Below are 23,278 nucleotides of genomic sequence, written 5' to 3'. Positions count from 1 at the left end.
TCTTGGGCTTTTTTTTTCTGGGGATGCCCCTCTTCCACCCACTCCTACCCCTTCTCTATGGCCATGTTGCTAATGATGGGAATCTAGGAGTGCACGGTCCTGGGAGGGGAGGGCAGCAGCTTTGTGGTGATTCGGTGTCAAGATTGTGTTGGTGTGCCCATTTTGGAGGCCTGGGAAAGTAGATCTTTGTCTAAGTTTCATTTGAGGTCCAAAGGAAAATGCCCTCTACCTTGATGAGTGGAGAGCACCTAGCTCTGGTTATGGTTAGAAAAGACTGAATGTCTGGATATGAGGCAAGAATCCTGACCTGGGTTCAAGACCTGTCTGTGTGACCTTGGGCAATTCAAGAGTATTCAAGCTGAGAAGGGAAGAAGTAAAGGAAATGGAGTACCCTCAAGGGTTGACTGTAGGCAGGAGCCATAGTTGGCTTTCTGTCTGGGTATTTTGGGGAGACATCCCTATCTCCACCCCTGACCATTAGCAGTTCATTCCTTTAGCTAGAGCAGGGTTTTTCTGTTAGAATGCCAAAATCCCTCCAGAGCCTTTATCAGTCTTAGCACTGGAGAACAAAGTCCTGCTGGTAAGGAGACCACCGAGGATAGCTGCCGAGTTGAAGGGGCCAGACTGAAGAGAACTTCGAAAGGTAGGTGGAAGGGTCATGGAAGGGTCCTGAAGACCTTCAAGTGACTTCAGACATTTGTTCAACTTCAGATTAGATCCATCCGGCAGCATGGGCACATCCTGACCAGTAGGCAAGGACTTCTAGGAACTAGGATCTTCTTGAGGCTTAACATGTTAGTGCCCAGGTCACTGACTCCTCTACCAGGCAACATGGTTCCTACTCTCAAGAAGTACATTAACTGACGGGGGAGAGGCTGTGAGAAAAATCTATCCAGAGGAGACAGAAGGCATCCTGGAAAGGGAAATGATAGGTCTTAAATCCAAAGTTGAAAGAGACCTTTGAAAGCTAACCCTTCATTTTCCAGATGAAGAAACTGAGGCCCAGGGAGATTTGAGGTCAGAGAACCAGATTCAACGCTTTTCCATTCAGCAGGTTATTAAGTGCTAACCATGATTAAGAATTGTGTTAGACACTGGAAAGGCAAAGATGAAATTTGTGCAACCTTCAGCAGGTCTGGGCTTTTCAGGCCACCAACCGGGTAACCCCTTTAGGAAATCTATGGAAGGGGGAGGGGAAGAAGGAGTTGGGCATAACCAACCCCTTTGGTGTGGGCTCTCCCTGCCAAAGTTCACTGGAAATTTGACTCGCCTCTAACCTTCCTGAACAGACTGGGAGCTCCCCGAGGACTGAATCTCTTCTCTACCCTTGGGTGGTGGCCAGCCCTGCCTCCAACTTTGGACCTGATGGTTCACTGCCTCTCTCTGGTTTAAAGATAGAAAGAAAAAAGTCACAGCTTTAGAATTAAGAGGTCTGGAGTTTGAATATAGCCTCTACCACGTAGTCCCTGTGTGACCTGGGGTCAGACTCAGTTTCTTTATCTGTAAAAGGGGCCAAATCAGATGATCACTAAGGTTTCTGGGATTTATAATCCTCCTCTTCCCAACCCCCCAAGCTCTCTGCACCTACTCTGGTGAGGCCAGTGGGGGGTCAGGGGCTGGGCGGCAGGCCAGGCCGCTCCCTCTCCCAAACCGGTTTGCCTGCTTCTTTGGTGTTACTTGGCAGGATTTCAGGGGTTTGTCCCTTGAACAGGGTTCTGTTCTCTTCCATTCCTGGATGGATGTGCTCACTGTGGTTGGGACTGGCTAGAACCCTCTCCTCCTAAGGCTTGTTCTCTTTCTCCTCTACTTCCCCATCATAACTGACCTCAAGTTCACTCAAGGAGGCTTCTAGGATTATCAAGAGTGGGATAATTTAGAACAGAAATGTGAAAGTCATCTGTTCTAAACCCTGCAACAGGGAGACCTTGTTCTCATCAAATGATCCCATATCCAGAGCTGTTAGGCATCTCGGAGACCCTTTTAGTTTAATTTACAGATGAAGAAACAGATGAAGGGAAGACATTTGCCCAAGATCTTCACCCTGGTAGTAAGCATCTAAAGATGATTTTAGGTTTTCTTGACTTCAGAACCTTAGTTCTTAGCCCTGGGCTTACTCCTTGGCTCTTACTCCCAGCTTTACAGACAAGGAAACAGACTGAAAGGGTATAGTGTCCAACCTAAAGCTAAGCTGGTAATAGGGTAATTGGTAGTCATTGGACTTTCTAGTTCTATACTTTGAGGCAGCTCTTGATGGGAATTCTGGAACTTGGCAAGTCTCCCAGGGTTCCATGTGATTTTTCAACTGGAAAAGAGCAGGAAGAAACGAAGGGCATCCCTTGGGGGCAAGGTTTCCGTGATTTAGTAGCATAGTGGAAAGAGCAGTGGACCTGGAGACAAGAGCCCTGGGTTTGAATCTACCCTGATACTGTCATGGCTGGGCTTCCTCTGTAACATAAGAGAAATACTATACCACCCATGCCATAGGATCATTGTGAGGAAATCTTTTGTATGCCTGAAACCACTGTTGAAATGTGAGTTATGAGGATTATGTGCCTGGGGGACTGGGATGCAGGGACAGCAGCATGGGCTGGTTTAAAGGATTAGAACTGTGATATCATGGGAAAGAGAATTGGATTTGAGGACCTGGCTGCCAACAAGCGACCCTAGTCAAGGTAATATATATATAAGGGCAGTAGAATTGGTGCCAGAAAGACCTGGGTTCAAATACTGCTTCAGGGAATTAGTAACAGCTGGCATTTCTATAATGTTTTAAGTTTGCAAGAATCCCTCAAGAGCCTTTATCAGTCAATACATCTTAGCATCAGAGAGCAAAGTTCTCATGATGATGAGACCACAGAGGACCTTTGCCAAATTGAAGGTCAGGAGAAGAGTGAAAAAATAAAGGAGGTTCCCCACCCCAGGAGGTAACTTATCCCTGTTTTACAGATGAGAAAAGACATATACTAAGGTTAAGGAATCTGCCTAGAATCTCATTCCAAATCTTCTGTATCATTTAGATCAGGGTGGCCCAAAATGGGTTTAGCAAAGGCTTTAGTAAATGAAGCTGAGCTCCCACACAGAGCTCTCCCTAAAATGGAAAATCAAAATGTGTCTGTTGTTTCATTAAAAACTTTTTAAAAGATTGGACAGTCCTGCTCTAGCTGCTTCTAGATTTATTCGCTGCAGGACTGAACAAGTCACTTTATTCCCTGTGTCTCAGTTTTCTCTTTAAAATGATTCAACTGGACCTCACCAGCTCTAAATAAGAGGTTCTTCATCTAGGATACCTTCTAGGGGCTACCTGGGAAAAATTAATGACTTGTAACTGAAATTTAGCATTCTCTTCAATTGTGAATTAAGGAGTTCTTATTTTGAGGAGAGTTCAGAGCTACAGCAGAGCGGCCAGGGGTTCATAGGCTATATCAGACCAATCAAGGGGGCCCGTAGGCTGCACCATACTGTCTCAAAGCATTCTGGCTACAAAGTGAAGTTGATTTATGTGATCCATCGGAGGTCATGTTGAAGACCTAGACCAAATTGCTGATATTCCATTGGAACCTCAAGATGCTTCTGAAGTGGGTGGTATATCATCCCCATTGACAGAAGGAAATGGAATCATCATTAAAACAATTTAATGCTAATATGGCCAGTTTGGGACTTGAAGGCAGGAAGAGCTAAGTCTGAATACTTTTCCAGATGCATCGGCTGCATAGTCTAGAGCAGGGGGTTCTGCTGGCCTCAGTTCCCCATCTGTAAAATAGGGACAATAGCACTTGTAGTGCATGTAAAATGTTTTATAAAACCTTAAGTCACTATATAAATAGAAGTTATTATTACTGGAAGAGATATTAAGAGGTCATCCAATCATAGACCTTAGGGTTCACCAGGTGGCTAGTCCAAGCCATGCTTGAATCTTATCTACACTATTGAGCAACAGGTGCTATTTGAAAACCTTCCAAAGGCAGTCCATTCCACCTAGGGGCAGCTGTGATTGCTAGAAAGTTTTTTCTCATGTCCAGTTTTGCAAAGTCTGGCCCTTCATCATAACCTGTTGAATCCGGTGGACTTATGTTCAAATCCTCACTGTGTGGTTCATCAGCTCAGTAAACCTTCCTCATTTAGTCTCTGCATTCAAAAAGAAAAATGGTGGGACCAGACTTGGGGGCCTTTCTTTCCATCTCTAATCTGAAAGCTCTCTGGAGCCAAGCAGAGTTAGTGGCATCCTCTTCAGGCCAGGGGGCTGAAATGGCTTGTCCTGGGTCACAGGGAAGTGAGAAGCATCAGAATTTGAGCCTGGACCTGTTTGCTAGGAAGCGGTGGAATCATTCCAAGGCTTCTGAACTTATTGGTGTCATAGCCAAGCCTGGGAAAGAACTTTTCAGTGGAAAACAGTAAGGCTTTGAATTCTGGGATCTCACTGGGGAGTCCTGATGGGGGACCCTCTCTTTTCCCAGGAGGTTCTGGCTTTCTGAAGTCTCTCCTTTATTGACCTTACCCCGAGTACCCCCATACTCCAAAGGTTCCCAGCAAAGCTTCCTGCTTTGAGGCATCATTTTCTGCTAGAGCATTAGATAAGAAACCATGGATGGTAGGAATGCAGGACCATGAAAGGTAAGTCATTTTTAATGGATCGAGGTATTTGTGGGAGTGACTCTAACTGGCTGCAGGGGGGTGGGAGGGCAGGGAGGCTAGAGCTGCTTTTTGGGGAGGGCCCTCCTGGCCGTTCTTTGCCAACACTGATACCAGTGTGCCAACATCCTAACTTCTCCCTCCTTAGGAAGCTAGTAGGTAACATGCCAGCCTCTTGCTTCCCATTTCTGACAGGCAGCACCAATTCCTGGTTTGTAGAGTTGACCCATCGGTCCCCTTGCTTCCCCTTTTCCCTGAGAAGAAAGCCAACAGATGCGTCCTACCCAGTCTCCTTTCCTCCTCCTGCTCTCCAGCCTCAGAATTCCAGCTTCTGCCTTGCCCTCCTCTGCCCCTATTTTTGGGGGCCGCCTACCCAGTCCCAATCCCGGTTCCCTTGTTAGAAAACCGACCCTTCTGGGTTCTTTCCAGTCATCCTGCCCCACGGCCGAGTTGGGAGCCTCAGAGTGCTTTCGGGGATCCCTTTTCCCGGCACTTCCCCCCTGCCCGGGGCCTGGGGCACCCCCCTATGATCCCAGCCTCTAGCGGGCACAGCCTTCCCTGCCCTCCTCTGCCGGATGAACGGGATTGAGCAAGAGTCACCCCAAGGGCTCTCTTCTCCGCGCCCTCTCCACTGGGGCCCCTCCTAGCCCGGGGGCGGGTGTTCTGGGGTCCGCCCGTGGCCGGGCCCCCGCCTGCCCTGCCCAGGGGCCCTTTCCAGGCCGGGCAGCGGCCAGGCTTTGGCAGACCCGGCCCCCAGGGCCCCCCGGCCGCCCACGAGGGGGCGCTGGGAGCGCGGGGCGGGGCGGGGGGCGTGCCGGGGCGGCGCCCACAGTCCTCCTCGAGGCTCCGAGCCGCCGGGGGCGCTGCCCGTGGGGGGCCGCCGGACACGCACGGCTGTCCCGTGTGGCGGCGGGCTGGCCCCCGCGGGCCGGGGCGGGGCCCCGAGGAAGCGAGCCCTGAGGGGGAGCTGCGGGGGGGGGAGAGAGCGCCCCGCGGGCGTCCTGCCGCGCGTGGCCCCGGGGGAGGGGGGTTGAGGCCCCTCCCTCCGGGCGGGATTGGGCAGGACTCGCTCCGCCCCCCGGCTCGCTTCCTTCCCATTGGCCGGGGCGGGGGCGGGCCGCGGAGAACTACAACTCCCGAGAAGCCTCGGGGCCGGACCGCCGCCCGGTTGCCATGGTCGCGGTAAACAATATGGCCGCCCCCAGGCGGGGCTCCAGGCTCCGGGCTCGGCTGGCTGCGGAGCGGCCGCGGCCAGGCTCGGGGTTCGGGCCGCGACCCGGGCGGGCCGAGGGGGGCCGTGGGCGCCCATGGCGGGCGGCGTGGACGAGGAGACGCTGCACCAGCTCTACCTCTGGGTGGACAACATCCCCCTGTCCCGGCCCAAGCGCAACCTCTCGCGGGACTTCAGTGACGGAGGTGAGGCGGGGGGCGCATGCCGGGGCCCCCCGGGGGACCCGAGAGGCTGCCCCGGAAGCCCCCTCCTAGGCTGGCTCCCGCCGGCCCCCCGCCGCCGCCTCGCCCTCCCCCCAGCCCCTGCCCCCCAGTCCCCCCGCAGCCTCCCGTTTGTCCCCCTCCCCGTGCGCACCCCTGCCCCCCATCTTCTCCTCGGCCCTTTGCGGAATCCTCATCCCCGCCCCATGTTACCCCGCCCTCCCACCAAGCACCCCTCCCCGCGACATGGCTCCCGGGGTGCGGCCCCGAGACTTCCCGCCCCCCATGCTGTGCTACGACCCCCTCCCCGCCATCCCTCCTGACTGTCCCCTTTGCGGTCCTCTCCTGCACATGCTGCCATTTTCGTTTTTCAAGCCCAGTTTCCAAGGGTTTGGGAGTGATGCCCTTGACAGTGAAGCTGAGACAGGCGGCTAGGTGGCGCGGTGGATAGAGCACCGGCCCTGGGGTCAGGAGGACCTGGGTTCAAATCCGGTCTCAGACGTTTATCATTGCTTAGCTATATGACCCTGGGCAAGTCACTTACCCCCCCATTGCCTTAAAATTAAAAAAAAGTTTAAAAAGGGGAAAGGGTTGGGGACCCTCTGTCGGCTGACTGCTCTAGAGACACTGGGGCAGAGGGAACTGCCCCTTGGGACCTCCTTTCCAGGCAAGGGAGAGCATCCTTGCTCCGACATCTGCACGTTAACCTTGTGGGTTGCCCTTGAAGGAGGGGAACGCCCTGTTGAGCTCTCTAGGTTAGTGGGACATTTCTAGAAAAACAGTGAAGTGAGAGCTCTTAGCCAGGAGGTGGCAGTGTCACCCCACTGCCAACCTCACCAAAACCACCCCATCCACAAACCCAAGACAAGCCAGGACTGATGTCCTGAACCGTTCTTTTGGTGTGCTGGGGTTGGGGATGGGGAAGGCAGGAGAGCAGGGGGGGTGCTTTGGCTGGGAGCTGCTGGGCTCCTGGATGCTCAGTGACCACCTTACCTTGCTCTCACTATCCAGCCTCAGTTTCTCCATTTGAGTCTTGGCATAATCCAAAGGAATGAGCTCCAAGGCTGCCAGGGCTTGTCTCTCTCAAAATAGATTGCTCTGATATTCTCTTCCTCTCATTTCCTTTCCTCTCAATTCTTTTTCCTACAACCTTTCCTTTATTCACCCTCCCCTTTGCTCCATCCCCTCCTATCTTCCTCGTCCTTTCTTGTTTCTTCCCCCTTTGCCTCTCTATCTCTGTCCTTTTTTTTTGCTTCTTTTGTCTTCTCACTCTTCCATGAGGTTCCTCTCCACCTCTCCTTTTCACCTGTCTTTGTGTGTCCCCACCAGTCCTGGCTGCAGAGGTGGTGAAGTTTTATTTCCCCAAGATGGTGGAGATGCATAACTATGTTCCAGCTAATTCTGTGCAGCAGAAAATCAACAATTGGATTCACCTGAATCGGTAAGCTGATCCTTCAACTAGGAGGGACTGTGGATGAGGCAGGGACAGATTCAGAGGGCCCTTCCCTCCTGTTTGAGTGAACATTCCACGATAAAGTTGTATTCCACTTTCTCCCATCTTCTAGATTCTCTGTTCACCCTCTCCCTGCCATCTCTGTCTGTTATTAGAATCTTAGAAAAGATCAACCCATTTGTCTCAGACGAACAAAAATTGGGAAAGAATTGTTTTCTGGGTAAAAAAAAATCAGATGATGCATTTCAAAGAAAATTGGATTTAAAAAAATCCATCTGCTCTTTTGGATTATCTGGGCCAGATGACACCTCCCCCTATTAACAGTACCAAGTACCATATTTGGATTTCCAAATTAGGATCTATTTTAGGTGCAATGGTCCTGCTTTTGAGAACAGAATAGGAGTAGTGGATAGAGGACAAGACTTGGATCACGAAGGCCTGGGATCTGAGTTCAAGTCCTGTCTCTGACAAAAACTGGTTGTGGACTCTGGGCACCCCTCCAAGGTGTTGTTTCAGAGGTGCTAAGATTCCAGAAAGGAGTTTACACACTGGAAGTTCCCCACAGGGATTGAATAATCATGAGTCTATCTGGGCCAAAGATGAAAGTCTCATCTGTGTTCTATATAAGGTCTATTTTTTTCCCCCGAAGACACTGTTTCTGTTGGGAAGGTGTCCTTAAGCTAGTCACATTCCCAGGGATTATAAGGGATAGAAGATTCTATCCTGTTACCTTTTTGCAGCTTGTCTGGCATTAGGAAAACCCACCTGCTGGTCTCTTTCTCCCACTGAAATTAGGGAAAAAAAATCATAAGCCACTTTCTGTCTCTCATTTCAAGTCTTATTTCACCCCAGGACAAAAGATGCAGCTGAAATATATAGCTTTTTCTTCCTTTCCCCTAGAAAAATATTTCTCTCCTCTCCCTTAATCCCTGGCTTCCCAGAAGTGAAACTAATTAAGTCATCCAGTTCTGTTAAAAAAATCTATAAAAATCACCATTTAACTAATATTGGAGGCCTGTTTCTTTTTTAAAATTTAATTTTTACAATGAACAAGCTTTCATTTCCTCACACAGCACATCTCCTCATAGAGGGAAAAACAAACCAGCTAGCTTTCCTAGCAAATAGGCATAGACAAACAAAGCAAATTCCTGCATTGGCCAAGTCCCAAAATGTCTGGCTCATTTTTTCATCTTGAGTCCATCATATCTCTCTATAAAGAGAGTGTTTCATCTGGTACTGTTTTATAAGTTGGCAGAACACCAGAAAGGAGAGCTAATGCACCAAATGAAAGATCTCACCAGGCTTGAGCCTTTCCAATCTAATCAGATGAAATTCAGTAGGGATAATTGGAATGTTTTACATTTGGGTTCCAAAATATCAACCTCATAAGGACTAGATGGAGGAACCACAATCAGGGAGCAATTTGTCTGAAAAAGACCTGGAGGTCTTAGTGGGCCTCTAGCAATTAGAACAGTGAGTAGTCCAAAAGGAGACCAGAGACTGGCTGACCATTTGCCTGGTGTGATGTAGCTGGGGTCTTTTGGGGGTATGAGTTGGACTGTTAGACTGTGAAAACCCCAAATGGTGGTTCTGGGGCCTGTGTCCAGTTTACCTCTCTGTCCTTAGCTAGACTGAACCTCAGGAGACAACAATGAGTGAGTCCTCAGGATGCTTGCTGCTTTGGGATCTTTCCTGCCTTCAATCAATCTTGAGCTGCCTCAAGACACAGGGTCTTGAGAGCTGGACACTGGGTCTCCCCTCTTCTGTGATCCTCATTACAGGGTTAAATCCACGTAGACACTCCCTCTCTTGGTGTGTGTGTTTGTGTGTGTGTGTGTGTGTGTGTGCCTGCACATAAAGGACCTGGTCTCTTTCAGGAAGGTGCTACACAAGCTGAATTTCTCTGTCCCTGATGATGTGATCCAGAAGATTGCCCAGTGTTCCCCGGGAGTGGTGGAGCTGGTGCTGATCCCACTGCGAGAGAGACTGGAGGGAAAAAAGCGAAACAAACAGGGGGTTGGCTCATCTCAGCTCCTTGCCATGGACCCCCATTCTCTTCCCCCTCCCCCTTCCTGGTTGAGCAAGACTTCCCTGTTCTTACATTTAAATTGGCAGAGTATTTAGCTGCCTAGGAAATATGGTTTGAGTATTAATCCTCTCCCACTTAAGGAAAGCCCCTTGCTTAGTTAGGGTGGGGGGAGTTTGGGGGGAGGGAGCTGGTCTCAGAGGGAGGGAACCACCAGGCTCCAAGTCCAAAAGCCACTGGGCCTGGGACCCCCCTTGTCCCAAGCAAGGATGGGGGTGGGAGGGGTGGTCATGCTCCCTGCTCAGGGTGGCTGTGGGATCACGTGTGCCATTCCCCTCAGGAGCTGGCTTTCCAGGATGGCAGTAACTACATGGATGTGGGTAAGGTCACTTCCCTTGGCATTCTCTCTCTTCTTCTCTAAATTGTGCCTGGGGTTTGGACCCCTGTTGTAGCCAACAGCAGGGGAAGATCACCTGAATTCCAGTCTTGAGCAGTGTCCCTAGCTCCCTGGGTGACCTTGGGAGGGCCACTGAATCCCAGTGGGCCTCAGTCGGAGAGGAGTGGCTTATGCTCAGGGGTCCTGAGGCCTTTCTCTTCGAGGGGAGGTCCAGGCTAGATCTCCCTTGTTTGTGACTGGGGATGGACAGAGCAGGGTCCTTTCCTTGCAGTGATGGAGATTCCTCTCTGGTAATCTGGGTGCCCAGAGGAGGAGAGCCTGGACACAGATGTGGAGGGAATCTCTAGTTGATCTGGGGAGACATGGGCCTTACCTGAGGGATCCCAGGGCTGATGAGGAAGAAGAAGAAGAAATAGTTAACATTCATATAGTCCTTAGCATGTGCCAGACCCTGTGCTGAGTGCTCTACAGTGATTGTATCATTTAATACTCACAGCAACCCTGGGAAGTAGGTATAGCATCATCCCCATTTATGGGGATGTTGTTGGGTTGTTGGAGAGTTCAATTATTCCCATGATAAACTCATGAGTCGACCCGGGAGTGCAGGTGTAAAAAGAAAACAGGGATTAAGAAGTCATTGTCAAACGAGAGAGAGAGAGAGAGAGAGAGAGAGAGAGAGAGAGAGAGAGAGAGAGAGAGAGAGAGAGAGAGATGGTCTTTAATGGCCACAGGGAGTTTTGGGCACCACAGGTTTACCAGGCCAGCTGGCTGCTGAGGCCAGACAGAAAAAAGAGAGACCCGGGCAGAACCAGTGTCTCCTTAAGGGAACCTTCAGGGTCCATGGGAGGGGTGGCTTTGGGAGTGGTCCAGGTCCTGTATTAGAGGGTTCATCTTTTAGGAGTGATTGGGAATCTTATATTGGAGAGATTGTTTCTGGAGTTGTGACTGTAAGATGAGCCCCCATCTGGTAATCTAGCATCTAGCTTGACCCACGGGTGGAAGTATGGCCAGGGTCAAAGTAAAAGGTCAAGAGGAAACATTTTAACAGTGCAGAGCAGGTTGCAAGGATCAGTTCCATTATGTGTGGGAACATATGTGTATATGTATGCTATATGTGTCCATATACATATAGACACACATACATCCATATACAGAAATTAAAGGTTATAGGATTTAAATATTTTAGCAGTGCAGCAAAAAAGAGTCCAAATTTTGGTTTCAATTACAGTAATTCTCTGTGCTCATAATTACCATGAATAAGGAAACTGAGATCAAATGACTTGCCCAGTCTCACAACTAGTAAGTGTCTGAAGTTAGATTTGAATTCAAGGCTTCCTGACAACAGGTTCCTGGGCTCTATCTATTGCACTGCCCAAAGACCATTGGAAGACAAAGCAAACAATAGTGAAAAAATGAACAAGAAAGCTAGATGATGCCAAAATACTTCTAGGAAGCCAGAGAGGTGACTCTAAATAGCCAGGACTGAGTCGGGTTAATCGGGGTGGGGGGACCTTCCTGGACAGACTGATTTTGGAAGAGGAGCTTGGCAGGATCAGTAGAAAAGGGTCCCTGACCCCCTCCCATTTATTCCTACTTTATGATCATAAAATGAGACTTTCTGCCAATTTCAATCCCCTCCTCTTTTAGATGAGGCCACGCTAAACCGATGGAGCCCCCAAAGGTCATCTGATTCAACCTTTGCATTTTTATCTATTTTACTATTTAAATTTTATTTCTAAAATTTTAAATTTACTTTAAATTTAAATAATGAATCAAGATTTAAAAAATCCATAGCCATGTGCAGTGTGGAGCTTCTTATTTCATAGAGGTAAAAACTGAGGCCCAGGGAGATTATGTCTTGTCCATGGTCAAATGGGTGATTAAGGAAATAAGGCAAGGCTTGAACCCAGATCCTTTGACTTCAGATTCTAATGGGCAGTGAAAGCAACTAAAAGGGTGTATGTGTGTGTGTGTATCTATGTCTGTGTGTCTGGTATGTGTCGATGTGGTGTGTGTGTGTGTCTGTACAGTCATTCAGACTGCTTTTCCTCCCACAGGTTTCTCCCAGAAGAGTCAAGGGAATGGTGCCACAGATCCCCCCAGAGCAGGACCGCTCAGGTAAAGGCTCCTCCTCCTGTGGGTGGCTGCCATATCTCCAGAGTGCAGACCGTAGCCTTGCCCTCTATTAATTTTGACACCTCTGGATGTCTGGGCTAGGGAGGGATGGAGGTTGTTGAGGGAGAAGGGGAGGAGCAGGAAAGGAAAAGGATGAGGGGAAAAGATGGAGAGAACTGGCCTAGTGGGAGTTAGCAGGGGGCCAAGGGGAACTGGGAGGGGTAGGGAAAGAAGGAAACGGGGCTGCTAAATGGCTTTTGCAGGTGAGTCCTGTATGGATGTGTTCTGAGGGTTCTCCTCATCTCCCCTAGAGGCGGCAAGTTTCTTCCTGCATATAGCCAGGCTTTGCAGGCTGAGCCGAGCTTCCTAGTCCAGATGGCTGAGAAGGAACAAGAGCTGTTGGCCTCCCAGGAAACAGTCCAGGTGAGGGTCTCTGCCCCTCTATCCCAGGTTCCTTTTTCACTCACTTATGAGGTGTTTATGAAACGCCCAGCGTCTGCAAGGAGTGCCAGATGGAAAAGTAGGCAAGGACAGTCCCTGTTCTGAAGAAGCTTACAACGGAAGAGGGAGGGGAATTGATGAGAAAAAAGACACTTCTGGTCCAAGAGACAGCTTGGTAGGATGGCATCTTTCCACTGATCTGGAAAAGTGAGATGAGAAATTAGAGTTGGGTTGTGGTAACTAATGGGGAAACCGAGTCAGAGGAAGGACTTGAGAGGCCTAGAGTCCCACCAGATGTTCTTATGTCTCACTCTAGGCCTAGTAGATGACTGTGTCAGGTATATATGTATGCACACACACACACACACACACACACACACACACATGTACTTGTCTAATTGTTCCATTACATCTCCCATCTTCATGACTTTACACTTTGTTTTCCTCCATATCTGACATGCACACCATCCTCACTGATGCCTCCTAGGATCCCCAGGTTCCTTCCAAATTCACCTCAAGGGTCACCTCCTCCAGGAAGCCCTTTCTGATCCCCACTCTCCCAACTGCCAGGGCCCTCCCCTGTGAAATTACTCTGGCTTTTCTTCATATACACATTCATGTATGTACACAGAGAAATGCTCACACTTGTATGTACATAGGTATGTATATACATTTATATGTAAAATTTACTTATATATTGCCCCCCCCAGAAAATGTAAATGCATTGAGAGAAGGGATCCTTGGTTTTTTTTGCTATTGTTCTCCCAGTGACTGGAACAGAGCTAGTAAATGCTTGTCAGAGGATGGAAGGATTGATGTGGATGGATGGGTGGGTGGGTGGATAGATGGGGTAGGTTGATGGATGGATGGTTGGGTGGGTGGATGGATGGATGGGTGCATAGATGATGGATGGGTAGATGGGTATATGAGTGAGTGGATGGATGGATGGATGGATGAATGCATGCATGGGTAGATGAATGTATAGATGGATGAATGCATGGATGAATCGATGGACACATGGCTGACTGACTGGAAGACTAATTGACTGACTAGATGATAAGTGGATGGGGGGGTGGATGGATGCATGGATGGATGTACAGGTAGATGAATGTATGGATAAGTGGGTGGATGGATACATGTCTGGCTAGCTGCCTGATTGGATGGTTGGCTAGATGATGAATGGATGGGTGGGTGGGTAGATGGATGGATGTATGCATGGGTAGATGAATATATGGATGAGTGGACAGATGAATGGATGGATGACTGGATGGATGGGTAAATGACTGGATGGACATATGCATGGGCAGATGAATGGATGGATGAATGTATGGATGGGTAAATGATTAGATGGATGGTTGGTTGGATGAATGGATAAGCGGGTGGAAGGATGGATGGATGCATGACTGGCTGGCTGAATGAATGGATGGGAGTGGGTGGGTGGATGAGAGATGGATTGATGGATATATGGATAGGTGGGTGGGTAGATGCATGGATGGGTGGATGGATGAATGGATGAATGAATGGATGGATGGATAGATGGATGGATGATTGAGTGGATGGATGAATGGATCAATGGATAAATGCATGGCTGGCTGACTGAGTGGATGGGTGGTGGGTAGGTGGTTGAGAGATGGGTGCATACATGGATTGATAGATGCATGGATAGGTGAATGGATGGATGGATGGATGAATGCATGCATAGTATGGATAAATGGATGCATGGATGGATCAATGGATTAATAGCATGGTTGGCTGGATGAATGAGTGGATGGGTGGGGAGGCAATAGATGGTTGATTTGATGTGTGGATGTATGTATGCATGTATGGATGGATGGATGGATGATTGGGGATGGATGCATGCATGCATGCATGGATAGATGCATATTTGTATGTATGAATGGATGGATGGATAGACAGATTGATGGATAGATAGATGAATGACTATGGATGAGTGACTGGATGCATGGGTTGATGGATAGATGGATGAATTATTGGATGGGCATATGGAGATGGATGGATAGATGATGAATGGATGCATGGACAGATGGATGGATGGACGAATGGGTGTATGTATGGATGGGTGGATGGATGCATGACTGAATGACTGGATGACTGGAGGTATGCATGGATAAATGAATGTATGGATGAGTGAATGGATAGATGGGTGATTGGATGGGTAAATGTGGGATGGATGGATGGATGGGTGGGTGAGTAGTTGAATGATTGATGCATGCATGGATGTGTGGATGGATGGATCGATGTATGAATGCATGGTTGGCTGGATGAATGAGTGGATGGGTGGGTGAGGGGATGAATGAAGTGTGGATGGATGGATAGATGAATGCATGCATGGATAGTTGTATGTATGTATGTATGTACATATGAGTGAATGGATAAATGATGGATGGATGCATAGGTAGATGAATGTATAAGGGATGAGGTGGGTGGATGGATGCATGGGTAGATGAATGTATGGATGAGTGGGTGGGTGAATGACTGACTGGCTGAATGATGAATGAATGGGTGGGTGACTTGTTAGCTGGTTGGATATTTGCATGGATGGATGGATGGATGGATGGATGGATGAATGGATGATTGTGTAGATGATTGGGTGGATGAATGGATGGATATATGGATGAGTAGATATACAGAGGCATGGATGGATGGATGGATAGGTGGATGCTTGGATGAATGAATGGGTGGATGGATGGATGCATGGATGCATGGATAGATGGATGTATGATGAGTAGATATATAGGTGGATGGATGGTAGATGGATACATGGGTGGATTGGTGGATGAATGCGTGGCTGATTGACTGACTGGATGCATTGCATGGAGAGATGAATATGGATGAGTGAATGGATGAATGCATGGATAGATGGGATTGATGAATAGTAGATGGATGGATGGATAGATTGAAGGATGGATTGATGGATGAATGCATGACTGGATAACTGGATGAGTGAATGGTTGAATGCATGGTTGTATGTATATATGTATGAATGATTGGGCAGATGGATGGATGCATGCATGTACGGATGAATGGAAAGCTAGGTGGACAGATAGTTGGGTGACTGGATGGATGAATGGCTGGCTGGGTTGGTGGATAGGAGGATTCATGGATGGGTGACTGGCTGGATGAATAATTAGTGAAGGGGTGGGTGGGTGGGTGGATGGATTCATAGTTGGATCAATGGATGAATACATGGCTGTCTGGCTGGATGAGTGGATGTGTGGGTAGATGGATGTGTGGATGCATGTATGGATGCATGAGTGGATGGATGTGTGGATGCATGGATTCATGGACAAATTGATGGATGAATGCCTGACTGAATGGTTAGATGGATGGATGGTGGATGGATGGATGGATGGATGGATGGATGGATGGATGGATTGGATGGGTGGATGGGTGGATGGATGGATGGATGGATGGGTTGGCAGATGGATGGATGGGTAGGTGGGTGGATGAGTGGATGGATAAAGGAATGCATAGATGAATGAAAGATGAGTACCTTTGCCTGGCCCACTGAGAGGAGGAGGTAAATGCCTAGTTGTAGCTGCTGAGCCAGGAGAGGAGGAGTCACATGTTTGCTGTCCTGACCCTTCAGGTCCTTCAGATGAAGGTACGACGCCTGGAACATCTGCTGCAACTCAAAAACGTACGCATTGATGACCTGAGTAGGCGACTCCAGCAGGCCCAGCGCAAGCCGCGGTGAGCGGAGAGGGGATGGAGGTTCTGTGCCAGTGCTCCTTCCCCCTCTAGCTTCCCTTCCTGGAAGTACCTCTATCTAGCGTATGCATGTCTGGCCCCAGATGGACAGAGTGATTGCAAGGCCTACAATCCTGATCCTTCAGATGTTGAACACCATCTCCAAAGGCTGGGCTGCCTGGTTGGAACCTCAGAGTCTGGGAGGGAAGGTCCCTAAGTTGTATCCAAACAGAACTCCTAAGTCAGGACTTCTTCCTTCCCTTGTAGAAAACCCCCAAGGGTCCCTGCAACCCAGAAAGGATGTTGGGAGCACCTCCCAGGAGGTATTTGACACTTCAGCTTGGAAGGTGGGGCAGGCTTGGCTCTCACTGAATCAGAGCTGTGCTGGGGTGATGGGGACTGTGTCATAAAAGAGTGTAGGGTCAGGGTCTTGGGTGCATTGGGTATCCAGCCCTTTCTCCTATACCAGGCCTCTTTCCTTGTTCTGGACTCAGCCTCCTCCTCCCCTGGGCCAAAAAAAAGAGGCATTCTTTGGAACCTAAAACCAGAGCCCGAACTCCTCAACTGCTTCCTGAAGCCTTGGGTACAGGGTGCTGTATGAAGCACCCCTCTACCCTACATATGCTCTGGAAAGATATGGCCCTGGAACTTATCTCCAGTTATACTCCCTGCAACTCATGTAACTTGGCAGCATCAGCCAAAGCCTTGAATCATCTTGTCCTGAGCCAGAGGAGTTTGTACCAGGCATCTTCAAATTCTTTCCTTGCCCCAGGCTAAGCTAACCACCACAGCAAGGGGATTCCAGGCCCATGTACCTATATTTCCCACTCCAAGTCAGCTAAAAGTACCAGTGTAGCCCAGGGCTTCCATTGGCCAGGACATAAAGAATAGATGACGAGGTGGAATTAAAGGCTGGGGCAAATCAGAGGTTCTTAGATACAGGCTAACTGACTTTTGCCCCCTGCCTTAGCATGGACTGACCTTTCTTAGTTCTGAGAAGTAGATGCCACAGGTCTTTGGCCCTTCTGTCACTGAGATCCCCCAGGAAAAAAGGCTGGTTAGAGAAAAATGCTGGGGAGAGAAAGCCAGAAAACTCTCCCAATAAATATGTACTGCTCTAACGGTCTGCTTATTGATTCTTGTCTCTGCCACTTGGGCTCCTGCTCTGTGGAATGCCGGCTTTCCCTTTCCCTCCTTTTGGGCAGGCATCTTTGTGTACTATTAGACATGCAAAAGATTAGACATTGCAAAAGATTATTCCCCCTAGCCCTGACCAAAGATCAATTCCTGACCATGGTCACTGACTGGCCCCTGACCCTGGTTATAGATTGACCTCTAGAAATTCATGGATTTTGATCTCAAACTCTCAGCACAGACTGGTTGCCCAACCTGGAAGCCAAGTTCTTCTAGGACAGTGGGCACCACTACTCTTCTCTAGTGGCTCTGCTAGAAATATGTACTTGAGAGAAGGACAGAAGTCAAGAAACCAAACAGGATAGGTGGGTATCTATATAAGTTACCCTCCTTGTCTTGGGCCAAGGCTTCTTATAAACATAGTTAGTTCTCCTCTAGGATGCTATTTTTGTTTGACATGATGGTACTTTACCTATGACCAGGACTTTGAGCTATCTGACTGAAGGCATCACCTTCACAGGTCTGTTTTCCAGAACTGAGTTGCTATTTTCAGAGACTGGAGAAACTATTGTTTTCTTCTTTCCGCTCCCCAACATTTAGCAGCAAATGCTTTCTTAATGGATGTCTATGTGACTAGCCAGTTAGCAAGCATTTATTAAACCCTCGTGGACTAAACCTTAAGGATACAAAGTGCACAAACAATCCCAGCTCACATTCTAATATGGGGAAACTGTGCAAATGAGTATACACATACAAGAAATAGATGGGATAAGTTGGGGTACTCTGGGGAAGGCACTAACCTTGAGGGATATCTGGAAAGTCCGACATCAACAATGCATAATTTCCTCATCCAACAAGAGATTATTGAAGGGTAGAGAAGAGCTAGCTGGGTTCCAAGATGATTAAGGAGGATGTTATATCACTCATTACCTCTGGTGTTCTTCATGGTCTCCATGATCCTGTTTCCCCACTGAAAATGACTTCCCGCATCTGTGTAGATTAAACAGTATAATTTGAGATTTGAGTTGTTCTTGCATAATAAACAGAAAAAGACTCCATTCTGATGTAGTCAGTCCAAAAATATTTTTATTATGTACTTTCTCTTGCCAGGTACAATGCTACACGCTGAGAATATGAGCAAAAAGAAATAGTCCTTATTCTCAAGGTGCTTCCATTGTAATGGGGAAAGACAGCACACAAAAGGTAGCCGAGGAGCTGGCTTGGGTAGAGAAGAAGGCTGGGGAATCCTGAGCAAGGTGGGGGTGGATGCTTCCTCAGAAGAAGGAACTCACCTTTTGGAGAAGGCTGGAGAAGTGGAAGCATTGTGAGAGAGTATTAGTATCAATTTTGTTGTTGTTGTTTAGTCATGGCTGATACTCCATGACCCCATTTGAGGTTTTCTTGGCAGAGACATTGAGGAAACTGAGGCAAGCAGAGTTAAGTGACTTGCCCATGGTTATCCAACTAGTAAGGGTCTGAGTCCAGATTTGAACTCCAGACTCTGGAGCAGAGTTGGAATACTTGGCAGTTCAAGAATGAACCTTAGTGTCTAGTATCCTTTCTTGCCAGGTGATCTTCAGGATCTAAGACAATTTAAATGGAAGTGATTCAGTTTCCTGACATGGTGCTGGTAGACTGACCAGGTTTCACAAGCTTACAGAAACAAGGTCAGCACAATATGTCTCCCCCACATTTTCCTTCAGAGTCTCCCCAAAACAGAGTTAGCTCTGGCAATGTGAATGTCAGTCTCATTGTCAATGTGTACCTCCTTGGAAAGGACACTGCCAAGGTAAGTAAACTTGGCCACAGTACTGAAAACTTCTACATTTGCTGTAATCGATGGTTCCACATATGGATGGTGTGGTGTTGACTGATGGTGCACTTGTGATTTTTGGTGTTAATTGTGAGATCAAAATGAACACAAGCACTGGAGAATCGATCCATACTTTGTTGCATCTCAGCTTCAGAGTTATCTGCAAACAGAAGATCATGCACCAACACTCCCTCTACTTTGATCTTGGCTTGTAGCCTTTTCAAGTTGAAGAATTTGCCATCACTGTGTAGCTGACCTTGAGGCCATGTTCATCCTCAATGAAAGCATCTGGTAATATGGCTGAAAATATATTAAAAAGCCTGGGAGTAAGGACAGAGCCTTGTGTTATTCCATTGGGAAAGCACAATTATAATTGTTCACTATTTAGAACCCAGGCAAGCACCCCATCATGAAATTGAGGTACGAAGCTGATGAACAACTCAGATTTTGACAGTTTTCTGTAAGTCTTCATGACTGACCGTATCAAAGGCATTGAATGTTATATTCAGACCACTGTTCTGCTCCTGGCATTTCTCTTGGAGTTAAAGATGGATGACGGAGGCATCCTTGAGCTCCTAGGAGATAACCTCCTCTTGTAATATAACCTGGAAAATTTCAGTCAGCTTTTGTATGAGCAACAGACCTTCCACTTTTTAATTCTCGGCTGTAATAGAATCAGCACCAGGTGCTTTGCCACATGAAAGGAGCCTAATGGCATTCAAAACCTCTTCTGGTTTTTAGAAAATTGACTAGAGATTTTAGAGATTTGACTTCAATGTAAAGTAAAAAGTCAATGACTTCAACATTGATCAGTGATGGTCTGTTGAAAACCCTATTGAAGTGTTCATCCCACCTCTCCAGGATTATGTTCTTTTGTTGTTTTTGGTTTTTAGGGGCAAGGTAAGTGACTTGCCCAGTGTCACACAGCTAAGCATTAAGGATCTGAGGCCGGATTTGAACTCAGGTCCTCCTGACTCCAGGGTTGGTGATCTATTCACTGCACCACCTGATTGCTCTGATCACATCTTTATTAATCAGTGTGGCTCCATCAGCACTATATAGATGTATCATAAATAGGGCCTATATGTATAGTCTTCTGGATATTATAAAAGCACTTTGGATTGTTGTCATTGTAAAACTGCATTTCATCTGTCTTCATGACTCTTAGAATCCTGCATCTTTCTAAGCTTTGCTTCTACTTTTGTTGGAATTAAATGCTGCTTTAGAGATGAATTGTCCTGGTAGTAAACCTAGTGGAGTTCTCAGTTTTTTTCATTTAGCAGCTTCAGAATTTCCCCATAATTTTCATCAAACCAAATCTCTGAAAGCTGCCCACTCCTTTTCTGCTTCACTGTTGCCAAACATGTGTTGGCTCATCTTTCCCTCCAAATTAGAAAGGAACTATTTCTAGTTTCTCTGATATGCTGACATTGTCTTTTGGTAGTCATTTTGCCTCAGGGTCACACCTTTTATTGAAGGCAAATATTAAGTCTGGAGAAGATAAGGCTATGATTAGTCCAGCACTCTGGGCCACATTGCCTTTATTATTCTCACATCTTGTCTTTTCCTTACAAAGATAGAGTCTATTAAATGCCAATGTTTGCTGCCAGGGTGCATCCTTGAAGTTTTATTGCATTTAGGTAAATGGAAGACATTGTTGGGGATGGGAAAATCATGAGATGCACAAGTCTTCAGGAATAGTGACCATTTCCAATTCCATTCCTCCCAAGGATTCCCTGCCATATCTGGTAGTCTGAACCTACTCTAATATTAAAGTCACCTAGAATTACAAGGGTGTCCTCTTTTGAGGTCTTCCTAAAATTCATCTTTGACTTCATTAAGTTTCCTCATGGTGGAAGCATAGTCACTGATGATGGTGGTATGATGCTTTCCTGCAAGTGATAGTCACATTGTCAGGAACCTCTTGTTTGTTCTGGCTTCCAAGCTTGTTGGCTAGATTAGTTTTGATTGCAAAACCTATACTAGCTTCATGGTGCTCCATTTTACTTTGGCCTTTCCAGAAAAAAATGTTTATGCAGCTCTCAGTTTGGTAAGCTGTCCTTCATTTACCAGCTTTGTTTCACTCAGGGCTACTATTCAGATGTGATACCTGCTTAGTTCCCTTGTAACAAGAGCTATTCATCTAATATCAATGAAGGCATCTGGTAATATGGTTGAAAACATCACATTAAAAAAAAGCCTGGGAGCAAGAACAGAGAGAGCCTTATGTTATTCCATTGGGGATTGGGAAAGCACAATTATAGTGTAATTTGTGTTGTCCATAATAATTTGTACATACATATTCTATATGCTGATGGTGAGTGAAATCATCTTTACAAAGATTTTTGTATATTTTTTCTTTTGACCACAGGGTGGGATTCCCACCTGCTGTGGTAAAGAGACCAGAGTAGAGTAAATCAGACAAATTTTGTCCTCTCCTCACCCCGGCAGTGTAGTCAAAAGGCTTCTCTGAATTTAGAATATGTTCAAAGGGTTATTAAACTATGCATACTCCTTGATCCAACAACACTACTACTACTACTACTACTACTACTACTACTACTACTACTACTACTACTACTACTACTACTACTACTACTACGTCTACATCCCAAAGAGATTAATAAAAAGGGAAAAGCACCCACACAAAAATATTTATAGCAGCTCTTTTTGTGGTGTCAAAGAATTGGAAAGTGAGGGGATGTCCATCAGTTGGGGAATGACTGAACAAGATGTTAAATGCATGGGATACTATTGTTCTCTAAGAAATAGGAAGACAATGTGTGGTGATCAACTATGATAGACAGCTCTTCTCAGCAACGCAGGGATCAAAAACAATTCTAAAAACTTGTGCTAGAAAATGCCATCTACACCCAGGGAAGGAGCTAGGGAATCTAAATGCTGATCAAAGCAGATTATTTTCACTTTTTAATTTTTCTTTGTTTTTCCTTCTAGTGTTTTTACCTTTGATTCTGATTCTTCTTTCACACGACTAATATGGAGATATGATTGTGTATGTATGACCTAGATTATAGCTTGCTGTCTTTGGGAGTGGGGAAGGAAGGGAGGTAGAAAGAAAATTTTATACAAGTAAATGTTAAGAACTCTCTACATGTAATTGACAAAAATAATATGTAATAAAGTCTGCTCGGACATCCAGGGGTCCACCAAATCCCACTTATAGTAGATTATAGTATTTATTAATAAATTAACAAATATTAATAAATATTTGTTCTCTTCCTGCCCTGAATGGGGTTCTAGTCAATGGGGGAAATACTGTGAAAAAGTCAGATGGTATAGGGATAGTGAGAGGAGTTGCAGGAGAATAGATTGATATATTCCTTCAAGTAGGAAGAGCAGTTGTTTTGAGCATTTCTCTAGAAATGAGGATGGGCAGTTGTAGGAAGTAGCCACCCTCCCAACAGTCAATGGGGGAGCATGGTTGAAGATGTGCAAGAAATAGCCAACTGAATTACTCATCCCTCAGGACAGTGGGATTCCAGGATGAAAGTTGTAGAGAGGTTTCAGACCCCCAGGCTGGAGCAGGGTCTCTGATCCAGCTGGCAAGGTTGTTGACCGGGCTTTTTGAGAAGATAAATTTTGCTCATTGGGAAGATATTTCATTGGTCTGAATAGAAAACCAAGCCTAGGCCTAGGCTGAATAGAAATCATATCCCTGGTGAAAGGGACCCTGTCATCTTGGATCCTGGTTTCCCCATGAACTGGCTTTGTTAACTGGGCAGGTCCCCTCATTGGCCCTGGTTTCCTTATTGGGAAGATAGATAGAGTATTATGCTACCTACCTTGTGAAAATTGCAGGAGATCATATTAATGAAGGCCTTTGGAAGCTAAATTTATTGAGATTAAGGAGACTAACCTGATTCTACAGTGGTTACAAAGGACTTTCCTCAGAGGATAGGAAGGATTTGGAGAGGGAAAGAGGAAAAAAGGGAGCCTGCCAAATAAAGTGAAACAGCAGGAGAAGACTCGAGGAATGCTGTGTCCAAGGATACAGGTCATAGAATGTCAGAGCTGGAAGGAATCTTAGAACATAACAATAACAGTAATAATAATAATAATAGCTAGCATTTCTATAGTGCTTTAAAGTGGCATATCTAATGAACAGCG

At 46.8% G+C, this 23,278-nt stretch overlaps 1 protein-coding gene and 1 long non-coding RNA gene across 4 annotated transcripts; one reads left to right on the top strand and one right to left on the bottom strand.

Moving 5' to 3' along the window:
* Positions 1 to 62: 62 nt before the first annotated feature.
* Positions 63 to 18,385, top strand: SPEF1 (sperm flagellar 1). 2 transcript variants are annotated; one of them, XM_074196024.1, is made up of 7 exons: positions 63 to 4,611; positions 7,390 to 7,501; positions 9,391 to 9,529; positions 9,880 to 9,919; positions 11,994 to 12,054; positions 12,363 to 12,474; positions 16,103 to 18,385. In XM_074196024.1, the coding sequence occupies exons 1-7, from the start codon at positions 4,605 to 4,607 to the stop codon at positions 16,208 to 16,210; spliced, it is 579 nt and encodes a 192-aa protein (XP_074052125.1). In that variant the 5' UTR covers positions 63 to 4,604; the 3' UTR covers positions 16,211 to 18,385. The 2 variants fall into 2 exon arrangements, with proteins under 2 accessions (XP_074052125.1, XP_074052119.1); XM_074196018.1 differs by lacking the exon at positions 63 to 4,611 and adding an exon at positions 5,645 to 6,045.
* Positions 8,254 to 23,278, bottom strand: LOC141494887 (uncharacterized). 2 transcript variants are annotated; one of them, XR_012470575.1, is made up of 5 exons: positions 22,954 to 23,278; positions 18,138 to 18,327; positions 16,007 to 16,138; positions 10,013 to 12,691; positions 8,254 to 9,499 (listed from the first exon to the last, which is right to left on the bottom strand). It is a non-coding gene; the product is annotated as an uncharacterized LOC141494887 (long non-coding RNA). The 2 variants fall into 2 exon arrangements; XR_012470574.1 differs by having other exon boundaries at positions 16,007 to 18,327.

The sequence above is a fragment of the Macrotis lagotis genome, chromosome 1 (assembly GCF_037893015.1).
Source record: "Macrotis lagotis isolate mMagLag1 chromosome 1, bilby.v1.9.chrom.fasta, whole genome shotgun sequence".
NCBI lineage: Eukaryota > Metazoa > Chordata > Mammalia > Peramelemorphia > Peramelidae > Macrotis > Macrotis lagotis.
Note: the sequence above shows the minus strand (reverse complement) of the source record. Positions and strands in the feature narration are given on the sequence as shown.

Coding starts and splice junctions, on each gene's coding strand:
- SPEF1 (XM_074196018.1), top strand. CDS start 5,937: ATGGCGGGCGGCGTGGACGAGGAGACGCTGCACCAGCTCTACCTCTGG. Junction 9,920..11,993: donor CAGTAACTACATGGATGTGG/GTAAGGTCACTT, acceptor TTCCTCCCACAG/GTTTCTCCCAGAAGAGTCAA. Junction 12,055..12,362: donor CCCAGAGCAGGACCGCTCAG/GTAAAGGCTCCT, acceptor CATCTCCCCTAG/AGGCGGCAAGTTTCTTCCTG.